A 21,894-nucleotide genomic window follows, 5' to 3' on the forward strand; every position below is an offset into this window, starting at 1 on the left:
CCCCGAGCCCAAAACCTGTGGTCTGTGGATGAGAATCCGAAACAAGGACTTGCTCCACTTCACAGTTGCAGAGTGAAGGGAGAGCTTTATAATGACAGGACACGCAGTTATTCAACAGAAGAACTGCTCGTTCCGCGCGTTTACGCTATTTCTATATCATTGCACATGTGCAGTCATTTCAGTTTCAGTCAAGCGTTTACATGCATTCTCAATTGTATTAGAAAAGGAATAAATCACCCCTTTCAATCTGGTCAAGATTTCGTTCGGATCGAGCTCAATCGGATCGATTAAAGGTGCTATATGTAAGTTTTTGACTCTACTAAAGTATCAAAATACCATAATATGTTTGCAGATATTTAAGAAACATGCTAAATGAACACACTTGTTTATCTGAAAAACAATGCTACAGTCAGATATTCTCCTTTGAAAACGTGCGTTCCGGGTCGGAATGTCTGTCTTTGTTTTGGTCTGTTTAACCCGCCCACTGCCAGTTTACCCAGTTGTATTTCGGCACCCGGGTTGCCAGTTGGCGGAAAACACAGCGTATTTAATTTAATTAATCATCAAGTGCGCTCGTTCCTGTTGTGTGGTCAATCTGGCGTCAGGTCTGAGGAGGAGGAGCCCGGTGAAAAAACCCTCTCCAATATTTTGAATTTGGACTGCAATACCTAGTTCAACCACTGGGTTCGGAATGTCTGTCTTTGTTTTGGTCTGTTTAACCCGCCCACTGCCAGTTTACGCAGTTGTATTTCGGCACCCGGGTTGCCAGTTGGCGGAAAACACAGCGTATTTAATTTAATTAATCATCAAGTGCGCTCGTTCCTGTTGTGTGGTCAATCTGGCGTCAGGTCTGAGGAGGAGGAGCCCGGTGAAAAAACCCTCTCCAATATTTTGAATTTGGACTGCAATACCTAGTTCAACCACTGGGTGTCAATCCTACATACAGCACCTTTAAGGTGTTTACATGAAGACTTTTCAGTCCGATTACAAACGTGAGAAAACACCTGCTGTTACAGACCTAGTGCTCAATATCATCAACAACATCATGGCCCTGCTCTTCAGCACCAGGAGGATCTGCTGTGTTCTGTGAGCGACACGCAAAACCACGTTCACGAGAAACACCTGAAGACACAAGAACCGTCCCCAGGTCCAGAACCATCAGCTGTCCTATTTTACCATCCGTTTCAGCACTGGCCTGTACTTTCCTCAGCCTCTACTGGAAACCACTCTGACACTCACTTCTCCTTATATTTAATAACAGCGTCCACAATCTTCTTCATCTTCTTGGTGAGCGGCGGAGGGTTCGGCGAAAGCTTCTCGGACGGCGGGCGACCTCGTTTTTTCTGTCTTTTGCCGTCGTCGTCTCTCTCTCGTCCCCCGCGAGCACCTGAAGTGGATGGGATGGCGTCCGGATCTCGATCGCGCCTCCTCTTCCGAGACGTTTTCTTGTGGCGCACCTCCTCCTCGATCTCATCCAGGGTCCCGTCCTCGATCGCCTGAGAACAGAGGGATGGATCAGGAGCGTCCAGCAGAGGAAGACAAGCTGATGAATGAGGCGTCTGTCTGACCTTCAGCCACTGTTTCTCTGTCAGCGAATCGCTGTAATCCACCTCCTTCCTCTGACGGGAGCCGCGGCCGAACATCTTCTCCTCTTCTTCCTCACAGGTGAGCCTTTCCACCTCGGCGTCGTCTTTCATGATCCAGGTGGGCAGCTCGTCCTCCTCCATGAGACGAGGCTTTCGCTTCGGATTGCGCGCTTCCTCGCGGCGGCGATCCAGATCCATGCGCTGCGCAGAAACACAGAGACAGTGGAAGCTCATTTGGATTCGATCTGGATTTGGTGATCGAGCCTGACAAACATAAGCGAGAGAAAGTGAAACGAGACCATGAACTGGTCAAACTCGTCCTCACTCCTGGCGATCATCTGATTTACGGTCTCATCGTCCGGCACCTCGTCCTCTTCCTGACGGAGAAACAGACGCAAGCAATCAGAAGTGCTTTAGATGAACAGAACAGAGAGAAGACATCCATAACCAGGTTTACATGCTTCACAGCTTCCAGGATATTCCTGTAGACGAGCTGATCCGCATATTCTGACAAAACAAGGCTCTCACTCAATCCTGGAGATGCTCTCATTATCATCAGATCATTATAAAACCATGTTATTATATTTATGCACAAAACTGGCCTCACAAACCTTTCTAAAAACATTTGCAAACACATCTTTATAGTGATTCATTTCATCATTGTGAGACAAATCTCTTCCAAAATGTGTTTGACATCTTAAAACTTTCCTTGTAACTCCTAGAATCACGTTTGTGTGGACGTGCAAAATACGGTTAGAGTTGATATTCTGAATAAGGTTTACATGACCCAATATTCAGGATAATATCAGACGACACCAGCCTCATTGGGACTTGATTAAATCAGTTTACGGCAGTTTTTATGACGCATTCGTTAATAAAACAAAATCAAATTCCCTGTAAAGTGGTCATGACATATATTTTTTTTATTATTTTAATATGTTTCTTGAGGTTCTCTTGTAATGTTAATAAAGTTTTGGGAAATGATTATTTTCAAGCCTGATTCTGACCCTCTGTCTAAAACGATCAGTTTTAAGGCGCGGGTTCTTTAAAGCTTCTCAGTAATCAGACACTGATGTGATTGGCTAACGTCACTGCATAGGAAACTGTATCAACGCCTCTCACTATTACACGTGAGTGTCTTTACAACGTAATCAGCATTGTTTACGTTCAGCATGCACGCGCTTTCTATTCTATTCTATTTATATTCTGGGGTACCATTATGGAATTGTTGAATAAATTACTGTTGTTTTCTTTGCGCTCAGAAAGTATTCTCGTAGTTTCATAAAATTACGGTTGAACCTCTGATGTCACATGGGCTGTTTTATTGATCTCCTTGCTTTGTTTCTGGACCTGGGAACATTTCAGTTGCATTGCTGTCTACGGAGGGTCAGAGAGCTCTCGGATTTTATCAAAAATATCTTAATTTGTGTTCCGAAGATGAACGAAGAATTTTCATTTTTGGGTGAACTATCCCTTTAAGCGACTGAACGGCAGTGGGCGGAGCCTATGCTGAGAAGAAGACTATTCGTTGATGTGCTGCTCTGGAGGCGTGTTTATCCGAGTGACGTCACCCTGCACCTCGGATCCAAACGAGCTGTTTTATGAGGGTTATTACATAGATTCTTTCTTTTTTATTGATGAGGACATTTTAAGTTCTGAAACTTGCAGTATGTATTAAGCATACAAAGACCTCTTCTGTGTCAAAAGATCAAGAGAAATTTGGTTCCTCATGTCATGACCCCTTTAATATTGGAATAGTCTAGTTCATGTAAACGAGGTCGATGTAGAGCCCAATGAAAGTCCTGACCTCGTTCTGCTCCTCGTGCTCCAGAATGGCCTGCAGAAACGCTCGGCGCTCGTGGCTCGACGACTTCTGGTCGAACATGCCGGCCTGGATCACCTTCTGGTCCACGTTCAGCTTGTATTTAGCGGCCGCCAGGATCTTCTCCTCGACGCTGTTGACGGTACAGAGCCGCAGAACCCTCACCTCGTTCTGCTGTCCGATGCGGTGCGCTCGATCCTGCGCCTGGAGGTCCTGCAGACCGAGAGCATCAGAGGAGCCAGCTGAGGATGAGGATGAGGAGGATGAGGATGATGAAGGGTACCTGATGAGGGTTCCAGTCGCTGTCAAATATGATGACGGTGTCTGCGCTCTGCAGATTGAGACCCAGTCCACCCGCTCTGGTGCTCAGCAGGAATATGAAGCACTGAGAGGCCGGATCATTGAAGGTCTTCAGCAGCATCCCACGATCCTCCGCTTTAGTCGTGCCTAAAACACACAAACATCATTTCTAGCACTAGTCTTCTCTGAGTAACCGCTGCCAGCCACGATGATGGAGTCGGCCCGACCGGTTCCCACGTCTTTAGCATATTCCTGAGTGTTGGGCAGTAACTAGTGTTACTAATATTAAGAATTCAGTAATCATATTACAGTTACTATCCATAAAACCCCTACTGATTTGAAATCAAATAATCCAATAATTCCTAGATTTATATTCATAATTTTCACAACTCGTGAATGCATGAAGTCACCAGAGCAGCAGGCAAACTTGGAATATGGAAAAGCTTACATTCAGCGGATGGAAATATTGGCATTACATTGATTTTGTGAGGAGAAAAGATGATCTGGCATTACTTGACTCATCCCTCTGATACCGATATAAATTGTATAAAATCTTTTTAGAAAACAAAACAATTTCTTCTGAATTTACGTGACACAGTTTTCCAGCGTCCCTCCTAATTATTCCTATATGCTCGGGATGGGTTTGGATATATTCTGAGCTCAGAGACCCCCCCCCTCCACCTGAGAGACACATCAGTCACGTCTACTACTGCTCTTCATTTCCCAGCATGTCTTGACGAGCAGAATCAAACATTAAAGGCTCAGGATGGAATCACACTGGTTAGTTTGTTTTCTCACAATCATGTGAACATAGAGATACATTTAAATGAATTCCACTACTTCGCTTTGAATGGCAACTTCACGTTTCGTGCCTGTAAAGCACAGCGCTACGATCATGGGTTTGATTGACAGGAAAAGCATGAATTGATAAAAATGTATGATGTGACTGAATGCAATTTAAGTTGTTTTGGATAAGATCGTCTGCCAAATGTGTGAATGTAAATGAAATGTCAGGTTGACATCCTCTAGGATCATCCAGAACCCGGCAGCAAGATTAATTCTTAATGAGCCGAAAAGAACGCATGTCACAGCTCTGTTCATCAATCTGCACTGGCTACCAGTAGCTGCTCGCATTAAATTCAAGGCATTAGTGTTTGCCTACAAAACCAGCACTGGCTCTGCAGCCCTTTACCTAAATTCATTACTTCAGAGTTATGTGCCTCTAGTTTGTTATTGTTGGTTCACATGTTTGTTTACTGTTCAAGCCGATCTACTGCGCATGCATGGAACACGTCCACGGAGCGGACCATCAGCGTATGCTTTCGGTAGTATAAATACAAGTAGTCCGCGTCCACGCTGTCCATGTACGCGTCCAGATTGCGCATGTGGAAAGTATAACACAGGCTTTATATCAGAAGTTTAAACTCATATGGTTTAAAACACATGATTTCAGCGCGATAAACATGATAATCAGAACCAAAACAGATGTGTTTAGCAGGTCTGAGCTGTAATGGCGCAGCTCTATTCTGGAAAAGGGGGCGGGGAGCAGCAGCTCATTTGCATTGAAAGAGACAGGCTCGAAAAACAGCGTGTTTCTGCTTCCACTCAAAATAGGCATTTTCAAAATGATATAATAAATGATCTGTGGAGTATTTTGAGCTGAAATTTCACACACACATTCTGGGGACACCTGAGACTTATATTATATATTGTAAAAAGGGGCATAATATGTCTCCTTTAAAGAGCTCAAGCATTTAAAGCGCTCATAATAAACATAACGTTATTGACCGACAGTGAGGACGATAACTAGTAAAATAGTTATTATAGTTATTGTTCTTAGTGTGGACAGGCCTTAACGGTCAATCCCTGAGCGATGACTAACTTTAGCTTTTCTCTGTTTATTTTCTTAAAGGGGTCATACGACGGGATTTCAAGTTTTCCTTTGTCTTTAGAGTGTTACATGCTGTTCGTGCATAGATAAGATCCGAAAAGTCGCAAAGATTAACGTCTCAAACCCAAAGAGATATTCTTTCTAAAAGTTAAGACTCATCCGTTCCTTCCTAAAACGCCTCGTTTAAACGCGCCTCTGCAAATCTACATCGTTGTGTGGGAAGATTCGCATAACACCACTCAAATGTTTACGTAAAGAAAGAAGGCGTAACTTTTATTATCTCTGTAGTATTGTTGTCGTGGAGACGCTGTGTGTTTCTAAATATGGTGAGGGGCGTAACATTTCTGTCACATGCTTGAGGTATTCGGCCAATCACAGCGCACTGGATAGCTGGCCAATCAGAGCACACCTCGCTTTTCAGACCAATGAGCTTTGTAAAAATCGACGCGTTTCAGAAAGGCGGGACAATAATGTACGGTATGTGGAAAATAATGTGTTTTTTTAACCTTAAACCGCTTGAACACATAAATACACAAAATAATGTTAATTTTAGCAAAGTCATATGACTCCAGTAATAAATAATCAAGTTACAGTGAATAAAATGTCTGCGTTTGAGCACATTTCTGAAAGTCTGATTCATGCTTTCATAGTAAACACCTGCTACTACGCTAACACAAGCAGCATTAGCACTCATAATCAGTCTGTGTGTCTGTGATAACGGCTCGGTGTCAGAGATGTGCTCAGCACTAGTTAAAGAGACGGACCTTCTCTCCGGTCATGGCGAAGGGAGCGTTGAACCACTGCTCAAACGTGCTGCAGCTCTTGAAGATGGTGGGCAGCAGGAAGTTGAGCAGCGCCCAGAGCTCGGGCAGCTTGTTCTGCAGCGGCGTCCCGGTCAGAAGCACACGCCGCGGAGCCAGGTAATGCGTGTTCAACACCTGCGTCAGCTTACAGTGATGGTTCTTCATGCGATGGCCTTCGTCCACGATCATGTACTTCCAGCGAATCTGTGTCAGGTGACAGGATCTCATTAGCACGTCTGGCCGAGGTCAAAGGTCACAGGTGACCACACAGAGGCACACACATACCTTGGCCAGCACATGCTTGTCTTTGATGATGTATTCGTATGTAGTGATCAGCACGTTGAACTTGCCGCTGCGCAGCTGTGGGAGGAAGGCTCTTCTAGCAGCAGGAGATCCCTGAACACACACGATCACATGATCAAACCAGCAAACCAGCGTGTGGGAGGACTACTAACAGAACAGGCTCACTACACTGAAAGGTCATCATGAAATTGACCATTTACTTCCTTACTTCCTTCACATTTATTCAAAGCGACATAAGAAACATCATAAGGACTTAAGAGTTGAAGAGTTGCTGTATTCGCAGAACACAGGCATAATATAAACTAAAGTAACACTACTGTCTTCAGTACAGCGGACGTCATTTCATAATTGATGAGCTTTACAACATTAACAGTTATTTTCATGTTTACCTGTTGACATGATAAGCTAAGACTGATTCAGATTTACTCCAGATCATGTGTCTCTGTGTGTCGCTCACCTTATACGAGACTTTGACGACAGACGGCGCCCACTTATCAAACTCATAGACCCAGTTAGACAGAGTCCTGTCAGAGAAACACAGTTTTCATCAAACAGACTCTCTGTGTGAACATACAGAAGTATGAAAGCTGATGTAAAAACAGGCTGAGCGACTGACGAGAGCGGCACGATGATGACGTAGGGTCCGTTCAGACGCTTGTTCTCCATCAGGTACGTGATGAGAGCGATGGTTTGGATGGTTTTGCCCAAACCCATCTCATCCGCCAGGATCCCGTTCAGATTGTTGTTATAGAGAGACACCAGCCACTCCAGACCCTTGACCTGTGGAGAAACAGTCATCCTTCTCGGAGCCGTCGGTCAGCAGCACTCCTTTGGCCTGCATGTGTCGGTACAGGACCCTCTGCAGCGCAGACATGTCACACTTGATCACGTACTCCACCTGCACACAGACACAAAACAGCACAATGCTTCATCTGTCCGAGGCGACGACAGACAGACTGCATCAGAATCACCTTCTCAGGCAGCTGCGCCTCCACTTCCTTCTTCAGCCGGCGCAACAGGAAGGGGCGGAGCACCTTGTGCAGGCGGCGGATGATCAGGATGGTCTCCTCCTCGTTCAGATCCACCTGAGAGACACATCAGTCACGTCTACTACTGCTCTTCATTTCCCAGCATGTCTTGACGAGCAGAATCAAACATTAAAGGCTCAGGATGGAATCACACTGGTTAGTTTGTTTTCTCACAATCATGTGAACATAGAGATACATTTAAATGAATTCCACTACTTCGCTTTGAATGGCAACTTCACGTTTCGTGCCTGTAAAGCACAGCGCTACGATCATGGGTTTGATTGACAGGAAAAGCATGAATTGATAAAAATGTATGATGTGACTGAATGCAATTTAAGTTGTTTTGGATAAGATCGTCTGCCAAATGTGTGAATGTAAATGAAATGTCAGGTTGACATCCTCTAGGATCATCCAGAACCCGGCAGCAAGATTAATTCTTAATGAGCCGAAAAGAACGCATGTCACAGCTCTGTTCATCAATCTGCACTGGCTACCAGTAGCTGCTCGCATTAAATTCAAGGCATTAGTGTTTGCCTACAAAACCAGCACTGGCTCTGCAGCCCTTTACCTAAATTCATTACTTCAGAGTTATGTGCCTCTAGTTTGTTATTGTTGGTTCACATGTTTGTTTACTGTTCAAGCCGATCTACTGCGCATGCATGGAACACGTCCACGGAGCGGACCATCAGCGTATGCTTTCGGTAGTATAAATACAAGTAGTCCGCGTCCACGCTGTCCATGTACGCGTCCAGATTGCGCATGTGGAAAGTATAACACAGGCTTTATATCAGAAGTTTAAACTCATATGGTTTAAAACACATGATTTCAGCGCGATAAACATGATAATCAGAACCAAAACAGATGTGTTTAGCAGGTCTGAGCTGTAATGGCGCAGCTCTATTCTGGAAAAGGGGGCGGGGAGCAGCAGCTCATTTGCATTGAAAGAGACAGGCACGAAAAACAGCGTGTTTCTGCTTCCACTCAAAATAGGCATTTTCAAAATGATATAATAAATGATCTGTGGAGTATTTTGAGCTGAAATTTCACACACACATTCTGGGGACACCTGAGACTTATATTATATATTGTAAAAAGGGGCATAATATGTCTCCTTTAAAGAGCTCAAGCATTTAAAGCGCTCATAATAAACATAACGTTATTGACCGACAGTGAGGACGATAACTAGTAAAATAGTTATTATAGTTATTGTTCTTAGTGTGGACAGGCCTTAACGGTCAATCCCTGAGCGATGACTAACTTTAGCTTTTCTCTGTTTATTTTCTTAAAGGGGTCATACGACGGGATTTCAAGTTTTCCTTTGTCTTTAGAGTGTTACATGCTGTTCGTGCATAGATAAGATCCGAAAAGTCGCAAAGATTAACGTCTCAAACCCAAAGAGATATTCTTTCTAAAAGTTAAGACTCATCCGTTCCTTCCTAAAACGCCTCGTTTAAACGCGCCTCTGCAAATCTACATCGTTGTGTGGGAAGATTCGCATAACACCACTCAAATGTTTACGTAAAGAAAGAAGGCGTAACTTTTATTATCTCTGTAGTATTGTTGTCGTGGAGACGCTGTGTGTTTCTAAATATGGTGAGGGGCGTAACATTTCTGTCACATGCTTGAGGTATTCGGCCAATCACAGCGCACTGGATAGCTGGCCAATCAGAGCACACCTCGCTTTTCAGACCAATGAGCTTTGTAAAAATCGACGCGTTTCAGAAAGGCGGGACAATAATGTACGGTATGTGGAAAATAATGTGTTTTTTTAACCTTAAACCGCTTGAACACATAAATACACAAAATAATGTTAATTTTAGCAAAGTCATATGACTCCAGTAATAAATAATCAAGTTACAGTGAATAAAATGTCTGCGTTTGAGCACATTTCTGAAAGTCTGATTCATGCTTTCATAGTAAACACCTGCTACTACGCTAACACAAGCAGCATTAGCACTCATAATCAGTCTGTGTGTCTGTGATAACGGCTCGGTGTCAGAGATGTGCTCAGCACTAGTTAAAGAGACGGACCTTCTCTCCGGTCATGGCGAAGGGAGCGTTGAACCACTGCTCAAACGTGCTGCAGCTCTTGAAGATGGTGGGCAGCAGGAAGTTGAGCAGCGCCCAGAGCTCGGGCAGCTTGTTCTGCAGCGGCGTCCCGGTCAGAAGCACACGCCGCGGAGCCAGGTAATGCGTGTTCAACACCTGCGTCAGCTTACAGTGATGGTTCTTCATGCGATGGCCTTCGTCCACGATCATGTACTTCCAGCGAATCTGTGTCAGGTGACAGGATCTCATTAGCACGTCTGGCCGAGGTCAAAGGTCACAGGTGACCACACAGAGGCACACACATACCTTGGCCAGCACATGCTTGTCTTTGATGATGTATTCGTATGTAGTGATCAGCACGTTGAACTTGCCGCTGCGCAGCTGTGGGAGGAAGGCTCTTCTAGCAGCAGGAGATCCCTGAACACACACGATCACATGATCAAACCAGCGCTTGGGTTTGTGGGAGGACTACTAACAGAACAGGCTCACTACACTGAAAGGTCATCATGAAATTGACCATTTACTTCCTTAAAACATTCACATTTATTCAAAGCGACATAAGAAACATCATAAGGACTTAAGAGTTGAAGAGTTGCTGTATTCGCAGAACACAGGCATAATATAAACTAAAGTAACACTACTGTCTTCAGTACAGCGGACGTCATTTCATAATTGATGAGCTTTACAACATTAACAGTTATTTTCATGTTTACCTGTTGACATGATAAGCTAAGACTGATTCAGATTTACTCCAGATCATGTGTCTCTGTGTGTCGCTCACCTTATACGAGACTTTGACGACAGACGGCGCCCACTTATCAAACTCATAGACCCAGTTAGACAGAGTCCTGTCAGAGAAACACAGTTTTCATCAAACAGACTCTCTGTGTGAACATACAGAAGTATGAAAGCTGATGTAAAAACAGGCTGAGCGACTGACGAGAGCGGCACGATGATGACGTAGGGTCCGTTCAGACGCTTGTTCTCCATCAGGTACGTGATGAGAGCGATGGTTTGGATGGTTTTGCCCAAACCCATCTCATCCGCCAGGATCCCGTTCAGATTGTTGTTATAGAGAGACACCAGCCACTCCAGACCCTTGACCTGTGGAGAAACAGTCAAAGCGTCCCACATTCAACATGTTGGGTTTGTTTCATCTGTCTGAAATCTCTTCGTTTGGATGGTTTTATAAGGATTGGATTGATTTCTGTTTGTGATCTCTAGAGCTCTCTTAGTTCTTTCTTAAAGGGATCGTGACATAAGAAATCAAGTTTTCCATGATCTTTTGGCATATGAGAGGTCTTTGTACCACTAAAACATCCTGCAAGTTTCATAGCTTAAAACCTCCTCCTCATTATAAACAAACCATTTATTTAATCGAGCTCCAAAAACGGCTCTTTGGATCCGAGGTGCAGGGTGACGTCACCTGTGTGCAGTCGTTTGCATAAACTCCGCCTCCAGAGCAGCACATTGGCGAATAGTCTTCTTCTAGGCATAGGCCCCACCCACTGGCGTTCAGTCGCTAACAGCGAACACTTGATCACGGTGAATGCTAGCGTCGCATTGTGTCAAAAGCATATAGAAATCTCAATCACTGCGCTATCTTGTCTGCACTGGATACAGTAAACAGATGCGGTTCTCTTTCTGACACAGTCCAGCGCTCGAGTCTGTCGTCAGGACTAATGCAGTGAAAGAACGCTCGCTTTGATGCGTTTGGTTTAAACAGCATTCGCGTCTTTGTACAGATATCAGAAGTTTCCCAGCGTAAGGAACAAGTGTCGGAGCATTTTGTTTTGTAAACGAGGCACAGTGTCATGGAGAGTCACAAAGTAACATCTGTTGAAAGAGGAAGTGGTGCTAGATCTGCATCACAAACCATAAGTAAATGATTTCATAATGCTTTGTCTGGAAATTACCATTTTATTTTGATCATGTTGTAAAAACACTCACATGCAATAGCAAGGGTGCATTGATTAGCCCTGCGTTCCATTTGCAAGGGCTCATCCCTACACCCTTTACCCTCTGGAGTGAGAGCTTCGAAGGGCTGAAGGGTGTAGGGGACCAAACAACTGTTTCTTGAAGTGCCCTTCTGCGTCATCATCACGTGCCCACATGGAGGCGCAGTCATCACGCAAAGAATCTGCGCAAAGGATCATGGGAGCCCGAAGTGTACATCAGTTGTACCCTTCGAAATCCTTCATTCCGAAGGGCCCTTTGAAGTGGACAGTTTTGAGCACTTCAGTTTGGAACGACCCTTCAATATGGCGGCCATGATTGTTTTCACTCCGAAGTGGCCTTCGGAGGGCGATATATCCCGTTTAGAACACACCGACTATGCAGTGACGTTAGCCAATCACATCAGTGTCTGATTACTGAGAAGCCTTAAAGAACCCGCCCCTTAAAACAGATAGTTTTAGACAGAGGGTCAGAATGAGGGTTTAAAATTATAATTTTTACACATTTATTTGTTTTGTTTTTTTTGTGGAAAAAATTAACTTTATTAACATTATAAGTAAACCTCAATGAACATACTAAAATAAAATAAAAATCCATGTCATGACCCCTTAAATGTGTGTTTTGTGCGCATCGGACCAAACAACTGTTTCTTGAAGTGCCCTTCTGCGTCATCATCACGTGCCCACATGGAGGCGCAGTCATCACGCAAAGAATCTGCGCAAAGGATCATGGGAGCCCGAAGTGTACATCAGTTGTACCCTTCGAAATCCTTCATTCCGAAGGGCCCTTTGAAGTGGACAGTTTTGAGCACTTCAGTTTGGAACGACCCTTCAATATGGCGGCCATGATTGTTTTCACTCCGAAGTGGCCTTCGGAGGGCGATATATCCCGTTTAGAACACACCGACTATGCAGTGACGTTAGCCAATCACATCAGTGTCTGATTACTGAGAAGCCTTAAAGAACCCGCCCCTTAAAACAGATAGTTTTAGACAGAGGGTCAGAATGAGGGTTTAAAATTATAATTTTTACACATTTATTTGTTTTGTTTTTTTTGTGGAAAAAATTAACTTTATTAACATTATAAGTAAACCTCAATGAACATACTAAAATAAAATAAAAATCCATGTCATGACCCCTTAAATGTGTGTTTTGTGCGCATCGATCGCCTGTTCTCAGATACCCTCGGCAGTCGTCTGGTAATGTTGAAAGTGTTGATGTTGAACGACTGGTAAGAGCTGAGAATGACCTGGTATTGCTTGAGTTGACCGTTGATTAGCAAAGACGACTGTTTGTCCACCCGCTCAGTGACCGCATGAGCCACGGCGTAATACGACTGTAACCCACGAGCAAACGCTGCGCTGCCGTACTCATCGTCCACGTCCTGTTTAGCATGCCTGCAGAGACACACACACACACACACACACACACATAAGAGACATGAGAGACACACACACACATAAGAGACATAAGAGACACACACACACACACACACACACACGAGACATGAGAGACACACACTCTCTCTCTCTCACTCACACACACACACACACACACACACACACACACACACACGAGAGACACACACACATCTACAGAGCCTGCAGATGTGTGAGTTTGTCCTACTCTATAATGTGACGGGCATCTACTTCAGACACGTCCTCACTGTCCGGGTCGGGAATCTTCTTCTTCTCTTCTGTGGAAGTTTGTGACGCCAGCAGCTGAGGAGGTTCCTCTTCCTCTTCCTGTCAGGAAACAATCATAGAACATCTTTAATGAATCTTGTTCTCTCAGTTTAATCTGGTACGGTCAGAAAGCAGCTGAAGGAACCTCGTCCTCTTCCGACCCAGAATCCTCGCTGTCCGAGCGCGGAGCGACCTCGTAACTGAAGAGAGAGAGAGAGAGAGGTCAGTGGAGATGACCGAATCATCAGCAGCACACACGATCGACTGTCATCTTACCCAGGGTTCATCTCCAGCCATGTGTCCAGCTGTCCAGCTTTAGGAGCGTCCACTCCGGTCAGAATCTTCCCACTGTCCACATGGATCACCCTCACTGGAAGATCACTCATCTGACTCGTCTCATCCAGGGGCTGTAAACATCATCATCATCATCATCACCAAAGCCTCCTTTAAATCAGTGCTGCACAGACTTTTCAGACATTCACGGCTTTTAAAAAATATTGGATATTGTGACGCTTCACACCCGGAGCAAAGTAACCCTACTGCTGAACCCACCTCTCCATCGGGCCCCAGAGCCCCCGTCTGGCCCTCCGCGTTCTCCAGCTTCTTCTTCTTCCTCTTCTTCTTCTTCTTCTCCTTCAGGGCCTGCACAGCTTTATGAGCACGGACCAGCTCCGTCAGATTAGCCACATACTCATCCGTCTGCTGCAGCAGATACGCCAGACGCTTGTCCTTCTTCTGGTCAATGAGCTTCCGGTAACCCTCCTCATCCTCAGCCTGCAGGACACACAATATACACGAGCTACACACCTGACCTCAGGTAAGTGTGTATGTGTGTGTGTGTGTGAGAGAGAGAGTGTGTGTGTGTGTGTGTGTGAGAGAGAGTGTGTGTGTGTGTGTGTGTGTGTGTATGTGTGTGTGTGTGTGTGTGTGTGTGTGAGTATGTGAGTGAGTGTGTGAGTATGTGTATGTGTGTGTGAGAGAGTATGTGTGAGTATGTGTGTGTGAGTATGTGTGTGTGTGCGTGTGTGAGTGTGTGAGTATGTGTGTGTGTTTGTGTGTGTGTGTGTGAGAGAGAGTGTGTGTGTGTGTGTGTGTGAGTATGTGGCTGTTGAGATATTCCTGCAGCAGAGCAATGAATCATGGGAATTAACACAGTGACTGAAGTGAGCTCCAAACGTCTGAGAGCACTTGTGGAAATGTTTCTTATTTTGCATTCTCCTGTAATTTAGCACTAAATATTTCATCACTAGTCATAAGATCAGCATCACAATATGAGTGAGTGCAGAAGGAAGATGGATATGAGAATCAGCACTGGAGCGTCATCTAAACCTGATCATCATGTTCTCGGAGCATCTTCAGCTTCACTGGAAGAACCACATGATCAATGATCACTGTGTTTATGTGTTTTTTGTTCTACATCATCACTTTTCCTTCAAAATCATAAAATGAGCTGTTTATTTGCAAGTTTAAATTAGATTTTAAATCCCAGATTTCCAGTGTGCTCTCAGGTGTTTGGAGGAATCAGAGAGCCGCTGTGAGTGTGCTAGAGCCACTTGCCTGGTGTTTCTGCCTGCGTTTGCGTTCCTGCTCGATCTTCTGCTGTTTCTCTAGTTTCTCTGTGATTCGTGCCTCACGTAACGACTGTCTCTTGTTGCGCTTGTAGCCCTTTGAGTCCAGTGAGGTTTCTAAGGCCGTGTCGCGTCTCATGCAAACCACCACTTCCTGACGCAGCTGTGAAGGCAAACAGATGAACATCAGAGCACTTTAGCAGAGGATGTTCAACAGATGCACTGATGCAGTGGAATATGTCAGTAGATTGATGTGGATCACAGCGTCAGTCCGGGTTCATCACCTGTCTCTGGAAGTTGAGCAGTCGGAGTGCTTTGAGCTCAATCGTGGCTTTGGTGCGCAGATCTCCAGCCAGAGACCCTGGAAGATTCTCCAGCTCCTGAATACGGTGAGTGATACGAGCTTCCAGCCTGCAGAGACACAAAGCATCAGAAGTCCAGGAACCACTCGGCAGTGAGACTGAGCCGGTGTAGTCCGCACGAACGAGCCGATTTGTGCCTGAAAAACTCACCAACTATCACCAACAATCCTGAATACGTGCAGTCTGCCTTTCCAGTTAAACGGTACATATTTAAACTCTATCACAGTGATTTGAAATCTATGTACCTGTATTAACTCTTTCTCCACCAGTGTTTTTGATCGGCAGATTCTGGACTCATTCAGGAGATGCGTAATAGCGCCCCCTAGTGTATAACAGCATGAACATGGATGTTTGGTGGGGAAAGAGTTCAGAACAGATAACCGAGTAAATCACTTCAGTGCAGGTTCACTAGAAGCCTGAAAGCGTAGTTTCTTTTGGTTTAGAGGAGGCTGGTTTAACGAGCAGTGGTGGCAGTGTTCTCTGAGTGCGATCGTTTGTTCTCTGCCTGTGGTTCTGTCAGGGTCAGGGCTAGGACTCACCTGTACTCTCTCTCCTGCAGGATCTCCACCGGGTCCAGACCGCAGGGCTTCTGAACCGGCGTGATGCGGTTCTGCTTCTGGTGCAGCGGCACCATGGTGGCAGGCTGAGACGAGTGGCCCAGGTGTGCTGGAGACTGGGTCTGCGGTGGCATTACCGGAGAGGCGGCCGGTGGCACAGACGGGGGTGCAGGAGAGGGGCGTCCGGTGGGCTGCAGCGGCATCAGCTTCTGAGGAGCGTTCGAGGGGGTCGCCGCATTGACCAGAGGACCTGCCACACAGACACACATCATCACAGGCTGCTTTACCAGAAGAAGCGTGCTACCAGAAGAAGTTCACGGATGCGCTCTCACCTTCAGGCCACGGCTTCGGGGGCCCGTTGTGGTTCTGGCCCTGAACACCAGCCGGGACTCCAGAAGGTCCAGGAGGAAGCATGTTGGGTCCCACCATCCCTGCGGAGCAACCGGCACAAACTAACCCTTTACTAAAGTCACCACAGACGAGTGCAGCGCCGCTGAATGTTCAACACACTTCCACTCCAGAATCATTCAGAAACACACTCAATCTGAATTAGGAGCGAGGTTACACACAGAATTTGAATTGTGACTTTAAGGACCTAGAAATTAAATCAAATGAAATACAAATTTGTAAAACTGTGCAATTTTTTATTATACATTTCATTGGAGTATTTTAAGAATTAAAGGGGTGGTTGATTGCGATTTCACTTTTTAAACTTTAGTTAGTGTGTAATGTTGCTGTTTATAGCATAAAAAATATCTGTAAACTGAAAAAATAAAACTGAAAGTTCGATGGAAATGGAGATATTGTCTTTTAAAGAAAAGTCTGTTTAATGCCTACAATTATGACTGGTAGAGTCTACAGTGAGCTACTTCCCGGGTTGGTGACATCACAAACCCTGCAATTAACAAACCCCGCCCCCGGGAACAAAGCACATGCAACTATTGCCTGTAATGGTGAGGGGCGTGACGTTTCCCGACAACGTGCGATACACGGTTAACGAATCATATACACTGGGCCAGCTAACTGATCTAAGCCCATTGTGTAGTTAAGAGGGAGTGGTGTCACAGAAAGAGGACGTCAACCAGCCGTTTAAATGACAATGAGACAGCGGCGTAGAATAAAGGTAAAATATATGAAAAATAAGGTGTTTTTTTTTTTTTACGAAGCATGAAGACGTTACACTGCTCCCCATAAACACAATCAAGCCTAGAAAAAAAAACAGTCAACCACCTCTTTAATAATGATTTTAATAATCAATACTTGAAAAGCCACTAATAGACAATGAATGATGTCACTATTAAACAATGTCACAGAATTTACATTAGATTAATGACATTTCTCAGTCAGTTCATCTTCCTGCCATTTCAGTTCAACCTCCTACGGGACCAATTTAATTCAATTCAAATGAAATCAAATAACTAAATTCTGAATTTTGCCCAACCCTGCGGTCCGTAACCAGTGAAACATTACAGTACGTACCTCGTGTTCAGATAAAGAGTCCCATCATCAGTGATTCGGGTGTGTGTGTGTGTGTGTGTGTGTGTTAGGAGAGTCAGATGTGCTCACCATGTCCTCGGCTGAAGCCGGCGCTCGCTCCGCCGGGGGGCAGGCTGGTCAGAGACGGTCCCTGGGGCATCCCTGGCATGGGCCGCTTGCCCTGCACCGCCATCTGCAGGTGTTCTGGGAGCGGCTGCCCGCGTGCCAGCATCTTATACGCCATGATCTGCGCCCGCAGCTGGTGCAGCTGGCTCTGGTTGAAGGGCGTCGGAGCGGAGGAGCCGCTGGGGCCCGGGGCCGCGCTTTGGCTTACCGGACGGTTCTGCTGCGGGAGGCTCTGGCTGTCCACACCGTCCAGCGAGGCAGAGCTAGAGCCAGAGGTGGACAGGAGAGGACCGGACACGGGACTGGACACGAGCTCTGAAGAGCCCAGCGGAGACGGGAATCCTGCAGGAGGAGACACACTGCAGTAACACATCGTCTCGGTTGGGATGTTTTGTTTTTCTAATAATGTATAAATACTAAATATACAGCAGATATTGCTTTTGTGGATTGACAGTCATCACTTCTAGCAGAGCTAGGCTTGAGGGAACACACCACCGGATAAAACATATCTACATAATACAGTTTGTTTGTATTCTGATCATTTTTGGATAATTTGTTAAGATGTTAATCTGTAAATGGATAGAGGTAACAATTAATTGTTTTATTTGTTCATTTAACAGTTTTTAAAACTTATACAAGACATACTGTTCTGAGATGAGAGAAAATAGATCATTTGTGTTCCAGTGATATACTAAAATGCTTAAATGTGAATCTTGAATAAAAGCTTTATAAACAACAACATTCTCACTGTTGTTTTTGTTTTAATACAGTAATTGATTGATTCAATGCATTAGATAGTTAAAATAACTGCAAATTCATCATTCCGTCACCACCGTCAGATGAATATTTTGATATTTCATTATGATATTTTATATTTGTTGAGGAATTGTTGGTCACATGTGAAAGTGTAATCTGTCTGCTAACATGAGAACGTGTTTTGTAATGTTAAAAACATCTTGATTGCTGTTAAATATAAAGTTAAAATTATATTACACAGTCCAAGGTAAATAGCACATTTTGATAAAAAGGAGAAAAGTTGGGAGGTTGCATCAAAGCATAGCTCAGTAGCTTAGTGCATATAAGATAAATAAATGTGGTTTCATTACTCTGCTGCTGGTGAGGAGCATGAGGTGCGTTACCTTGCGAGTGCTGGTCCATCGGGCTCCCTGGACGGGTCATCCTCATCGGAACCACCTTCATCTGAGTGAAGCGAGCGTCTTCTGAAAGGTTCTCCTCCACCGGCTTTAGGACAAAGAAAGACATTAATAGAGATATGACCTCTGCTATTGGGCTTTGAGGCTGGTTTAGACCTCCACCTTGTGCATCTGGTGCAGACTCTCCTGGCTGTATCCCGCAGGCGCTTGCGGAGGAAAGGAGAGTCCTGTGGAAGTGGCTGGTCCGGGACTGGGGCCCATCATGCTGTGTGAGGATCCAGGGGACAGTCCGGACCCCAGCATGGCCCCTGGAGATGGGCCCGGACCAGGCGAGGGCCCCGGGCAGGGCGTGCCTCCTAACGGGGGCTCCGGGGTGGACATGCCACAGACTCAGCCTGCATTCGAGGTTTAGGACAGAACGTTTATGCCCATTAAAATCTGACTTTATAAACTATCACCATATAATAACGTCTGCTTTCTCTCTCTCTCTATATAAGCCCAATTTATTTACATGACTTTTCTTAAGGGACTTTTTTCTCTTCCAAAACAATGCTGCAGTTTTGAATCTAAATGGCTCCCTCTGGGATCAACGATGCTTCATAACATCATCTAGTTGAAGGAGTGAATTACAGAGAATAAATACAGATTCATACAAATAATATCAGCGACTGGCAGGAAACATCACACCTTGACAGCAGTTCATGCAGCTTTGACCAGTTAATTATCTTTTTTCCATATCATCATTTTATTTAATCTATTTTACACAAGAAAAATTCACTACGCAAATTCCCATTTTGAGATTGCATTAGTTTCCATGACTGTTCCAGGCCTGAGAAGCTTCATTTGTAAATGCACTGTATTGTCCAGGTCTTCTGTGGTCCATGATGATGATGATGATGATGATGATGAGGCAGGAGGAAGAAGGCTTTAGTGTCAGATGATTCTGCCGAGCCATCAACTCACTCCTGCCCCTGGAAACATCAAACTGCGGCTCGTTTTGGGCAAATAAGCCGAGCATGCAGATTTGACAGGAGAATAAAATGCCGTCCAGCTCGAGCCGCTGCAGTGTTCGGAGCTCGCGTCGGATCCGGAGTCACAGCGACGCAGCGCCCGACAGCCTGATGCTGTGCTGGAGCTCACACTGCAGACATCGACACGATAATCATTCCTTGCGTATTTAATCAGACTTACCCTCAATATAATACACGAGCTCGAGCCGACGACGGAGCCACGGTGCGGCTGATTACCGAGCAGCGCCGCAGACAGCCGCTGGTTCCGTGCATTCGGTCTGTGCTCGAGTACGGAGCGCCGCGGCGGACACGGAGATCCAGACGAGACTGCTCTTCTAAATCATCAAATATACATTTTATGTATACATTGTATTTTGTCTCTTGATGTTTTTCTTTCAGTGTGTTGGTTATTGTAACAACTTGTGTTTATTTTGACCAGAATAAACACTTTATCTGGCTACAAACTAAACACATTTCAACAATATATATCTAAGATGTAATTAATATTTTTCATTCTGTAGTATAAGAGCGCTATACTGACACATTGAATATACTGTGTAGCTTATAATTTGAAAGCACTTATAATTGTGTCAGTAGAGACACGTACGTCTGCAAGATGTCTGTGAAAGATCGCTTGCTCTGGAAAGCATCTGCTGTGAACAAACATCTGACAGACGTCTGTAAGATAAACATAATCATAAACATCTTAAAGACATCTATTTGACATCTGAATGTCCTTTAGACGTAGATGTAGATGCAGATGTCAGACAGAGGTCAGATAGAGGTCAGATAGAGGTGATGTGCGTGTGCTATCAGGGAGATATGCATCGGCCCACCGTCCGTCACTGCAGCCAGCATCCATCAGTTCAGTTCACAAGCGTGTGCATGGCGCTGCAGGGCAACACTGCAAACGCTGCCCAGTTTGTGTGGTTTGTAGCCCAGCTGATGGGTAAATATAGGACAACATTTGTTGATCTATCCTTACTGTGCAGTTCAAACTTCAATGAGAAGGGAAAACCTCGTTTTACTCTATGTTGCTTTAATATTTTATTTCAGTAATGTATTTGTATGCACTGAAAATACTATGCTAATACAAATGCACAATTTATTTTTATGCTGATAAAAAACACATTAAAACGGAACCAGACAAGTGGTACATATAGAAGGAATATGTCCAAGTCATTTATATGTGCCAAACTTCCTGCTGCCAGCTGGTGGCGCTATGGTTATAAATGAATATTGGCCTTTAGATGTGTTCAGGCCAGGACTCTTATTGAACGTGTGAAATTATAACAACTTCCTATTCCCATGGCGAAACATCGAAGTTTGTCATGCCGCCACAGACACGCCCTCCAACGAAAACTCAAGATCTTCGCAATTTAACATCACAAAGGGCTTTAGATTACACTGATCAAATTTGGTGATGATCTGTTTAAATCTCTAGGAAGAGTTTGTTTAATACAGTGCCTGAAAATGGCAAAAACATCACAAAACCTGTCAAGAAAAGTAAAAATGTACCTGTTGGGTTTCAGACTTTGTACCGGGATACTTTTTTTGTAGGTACCCAGTCAGCAAACAAATTTGGCCCAGATTTGGCATGCATCTGGCACAGCTGGCATGCATCCGGCACTGGCATGCAGCATGTGGGCCAAACATGGCCCGGGTTTGGCAGAGATGGTACCGGGTTTAAGACGGCACACAAGACATGGGCCAGATGTCAAATATAGATATGTGGGCCACATAAGTATGGCCGATCTTGACCCAAATTTAAAATCCATTTCAAATATTTTTGAGTAAAATCCCAATGTTTTCGCATACAGAAAGGTAATATATTCACATATATGTGAAACACTGTTAAATATATTGAAATATATTTTTAAAATGCATAACATAAAACTCATGTTGCGTGTTTAATTATGTGTTTACATGTGTGAAATTATATTCATGCCTCATATGATATGATATATGATATTATAGCTTATATTATAGAATAGTATATTCTGTTGGTATGTATATTTATATATATATAAACTGACTTCAAACAATGTTTTGCATTTACTGCTTTCATATTCTCATTCAATTTACAGTTTGATGTAGGCCTACTATCCACTTAAACAATACATGATGAAGTTTCAGGACATTTTATTTGACTTGTATGTACTATTTATGTAAATGCGTAACTTTGATGTGTTTTAACGGGCGCGCACGTTGAGCATTCA

The 21,894-nt window shown here is 44.4% G+C and overlaps 1 protein-coding gene across 1 annotated transcript in view; it reads right to left on the bottom strand.

The window, feature by feature from the left end:
- Positions 1 to 19,984, bottom strand: part of LOC107573973 (transcription activator BRG1-like) — a 23,071-nt gene extending 3,087 nt beyond the window's left edge. The window contains exons 1-27 of the mRNA XM_016260436.1: positions 19,857 to 19,984; positions 18,828 to 19,060; positions 18,651 to 18,753; positions 17,476 to 17,853; positions 16,242 to 16,340; positions 15,892 to 16,159; positions 15,275 to 15,401; positions 14,976 to 15,153; positions 13,975 to 14,234; positions 13,699 to 13,829; positions 13,568 to 13,622; positions 13,364 to 13,482; positions 12,987 to 13,134; positions 10,723 to 10,886; positions 10,564 to 10,630; positions 10,089 to 10,199; positions 9,765 to 10,007; positions 7,677 to 7,790; positions 7,479 to 7,603; positions 7,163 to 7,229; positions 6,688 to 6,798; positions 6,364 to 6,606; positions 3,692 to 3,862; positions 3,394 to 3,621; positions 1,886 to 1,963; positions 1,569 to 1,787; positions 1,240 to 1,496 (exon numbers count right to left, since the gene is read on the bottom strand). Of these exons, the coding sequence (XP_016115922.1) occupies positions 1,240 to 1,496; positions 1,569 to 1,787; positions 1,886 to 1,963; positions 3,394 to 3,621; positions 3,692 to 3,862; positions 6,364 to 6,606; positions 6,688 to 6,798; positions 7,163 to 7,229; positions 7,479 to 7,603; positions 7,677 to 7,790; positions 9,765 to 10,007; positions 10,089 to 10,199; positions 10,564 to 10,630; positions 10,723 to 10,886; positions 12,987 to 13,134; positions 13,364 to 13,482; positions 13,568 to 13,622; positions 13,699 to 13,829; positions 13,975 to 14,234; positions 14,976 to 15,153; positions 15,275 to 15,401; positions 15,892 to 16,159; positions 16,242 to 16,340; positions 17,476 to 17,853; positions 18,651 to 18,753; positions 18,828 to 19,046 (4,283 nt within the window). The 5' untranslated portion in view covers positions 19,047 to 19,060; positions 19,857 to 19,984. The remainder of the gene's footprint in view (positions 1 to 1,239; positions 1,497 to 1,568; positions 1,788 to 1,885; positions 1,964 to 3,393; positions 3,622 to 3,691; positions 3,863 to 6,363; positions 6,607 to 6,687; positions 6,799 to 7,162; positions 7,230 to 7,478; positions 7,604 to 7,676; positions 7,791 to 9,764; positions 10,008 to 10,088; positions 10,200 to 10,563; positions 10,631 to 10,722; positions 10,887 to 12,986; positions 13,135 to 13,363; positions 13,483 to 13,567; positions 13,623 to 13,698; positions 13,830 to 13,974; positions 14,235 to 14,975; positions 15,154 to 15,274; positions 15,402 to 15,891; positions 16,160 to 16,241; positions 16,341 to 17,475; positions 17,854 to 18,650; positions 18,754 to 18,827; positions 19,061 to 19,856) is intronic.
- Between the last annotated feature and the right edge of the window lie 1,910 nt (positions 19,985 to 21,894).

This window comes from Sinocyclocheilus grahami, unplaced genomic scaffold (genome assembly GCF_001515645.1).
Source record: "Sinocyclocheilus grahami isolate Dianchi unplaced genomic scaffold, SAMN03320097.WGS_v1.1 scaffold2079.1, whole genome shotgun sequence".
NCBI lineage: Eukaryota > Metazoa > Chordata > Actinopteri > Cypriniformes > Cyprinidae > Sinocyclocheilus > Sinocyclocheilus grahami.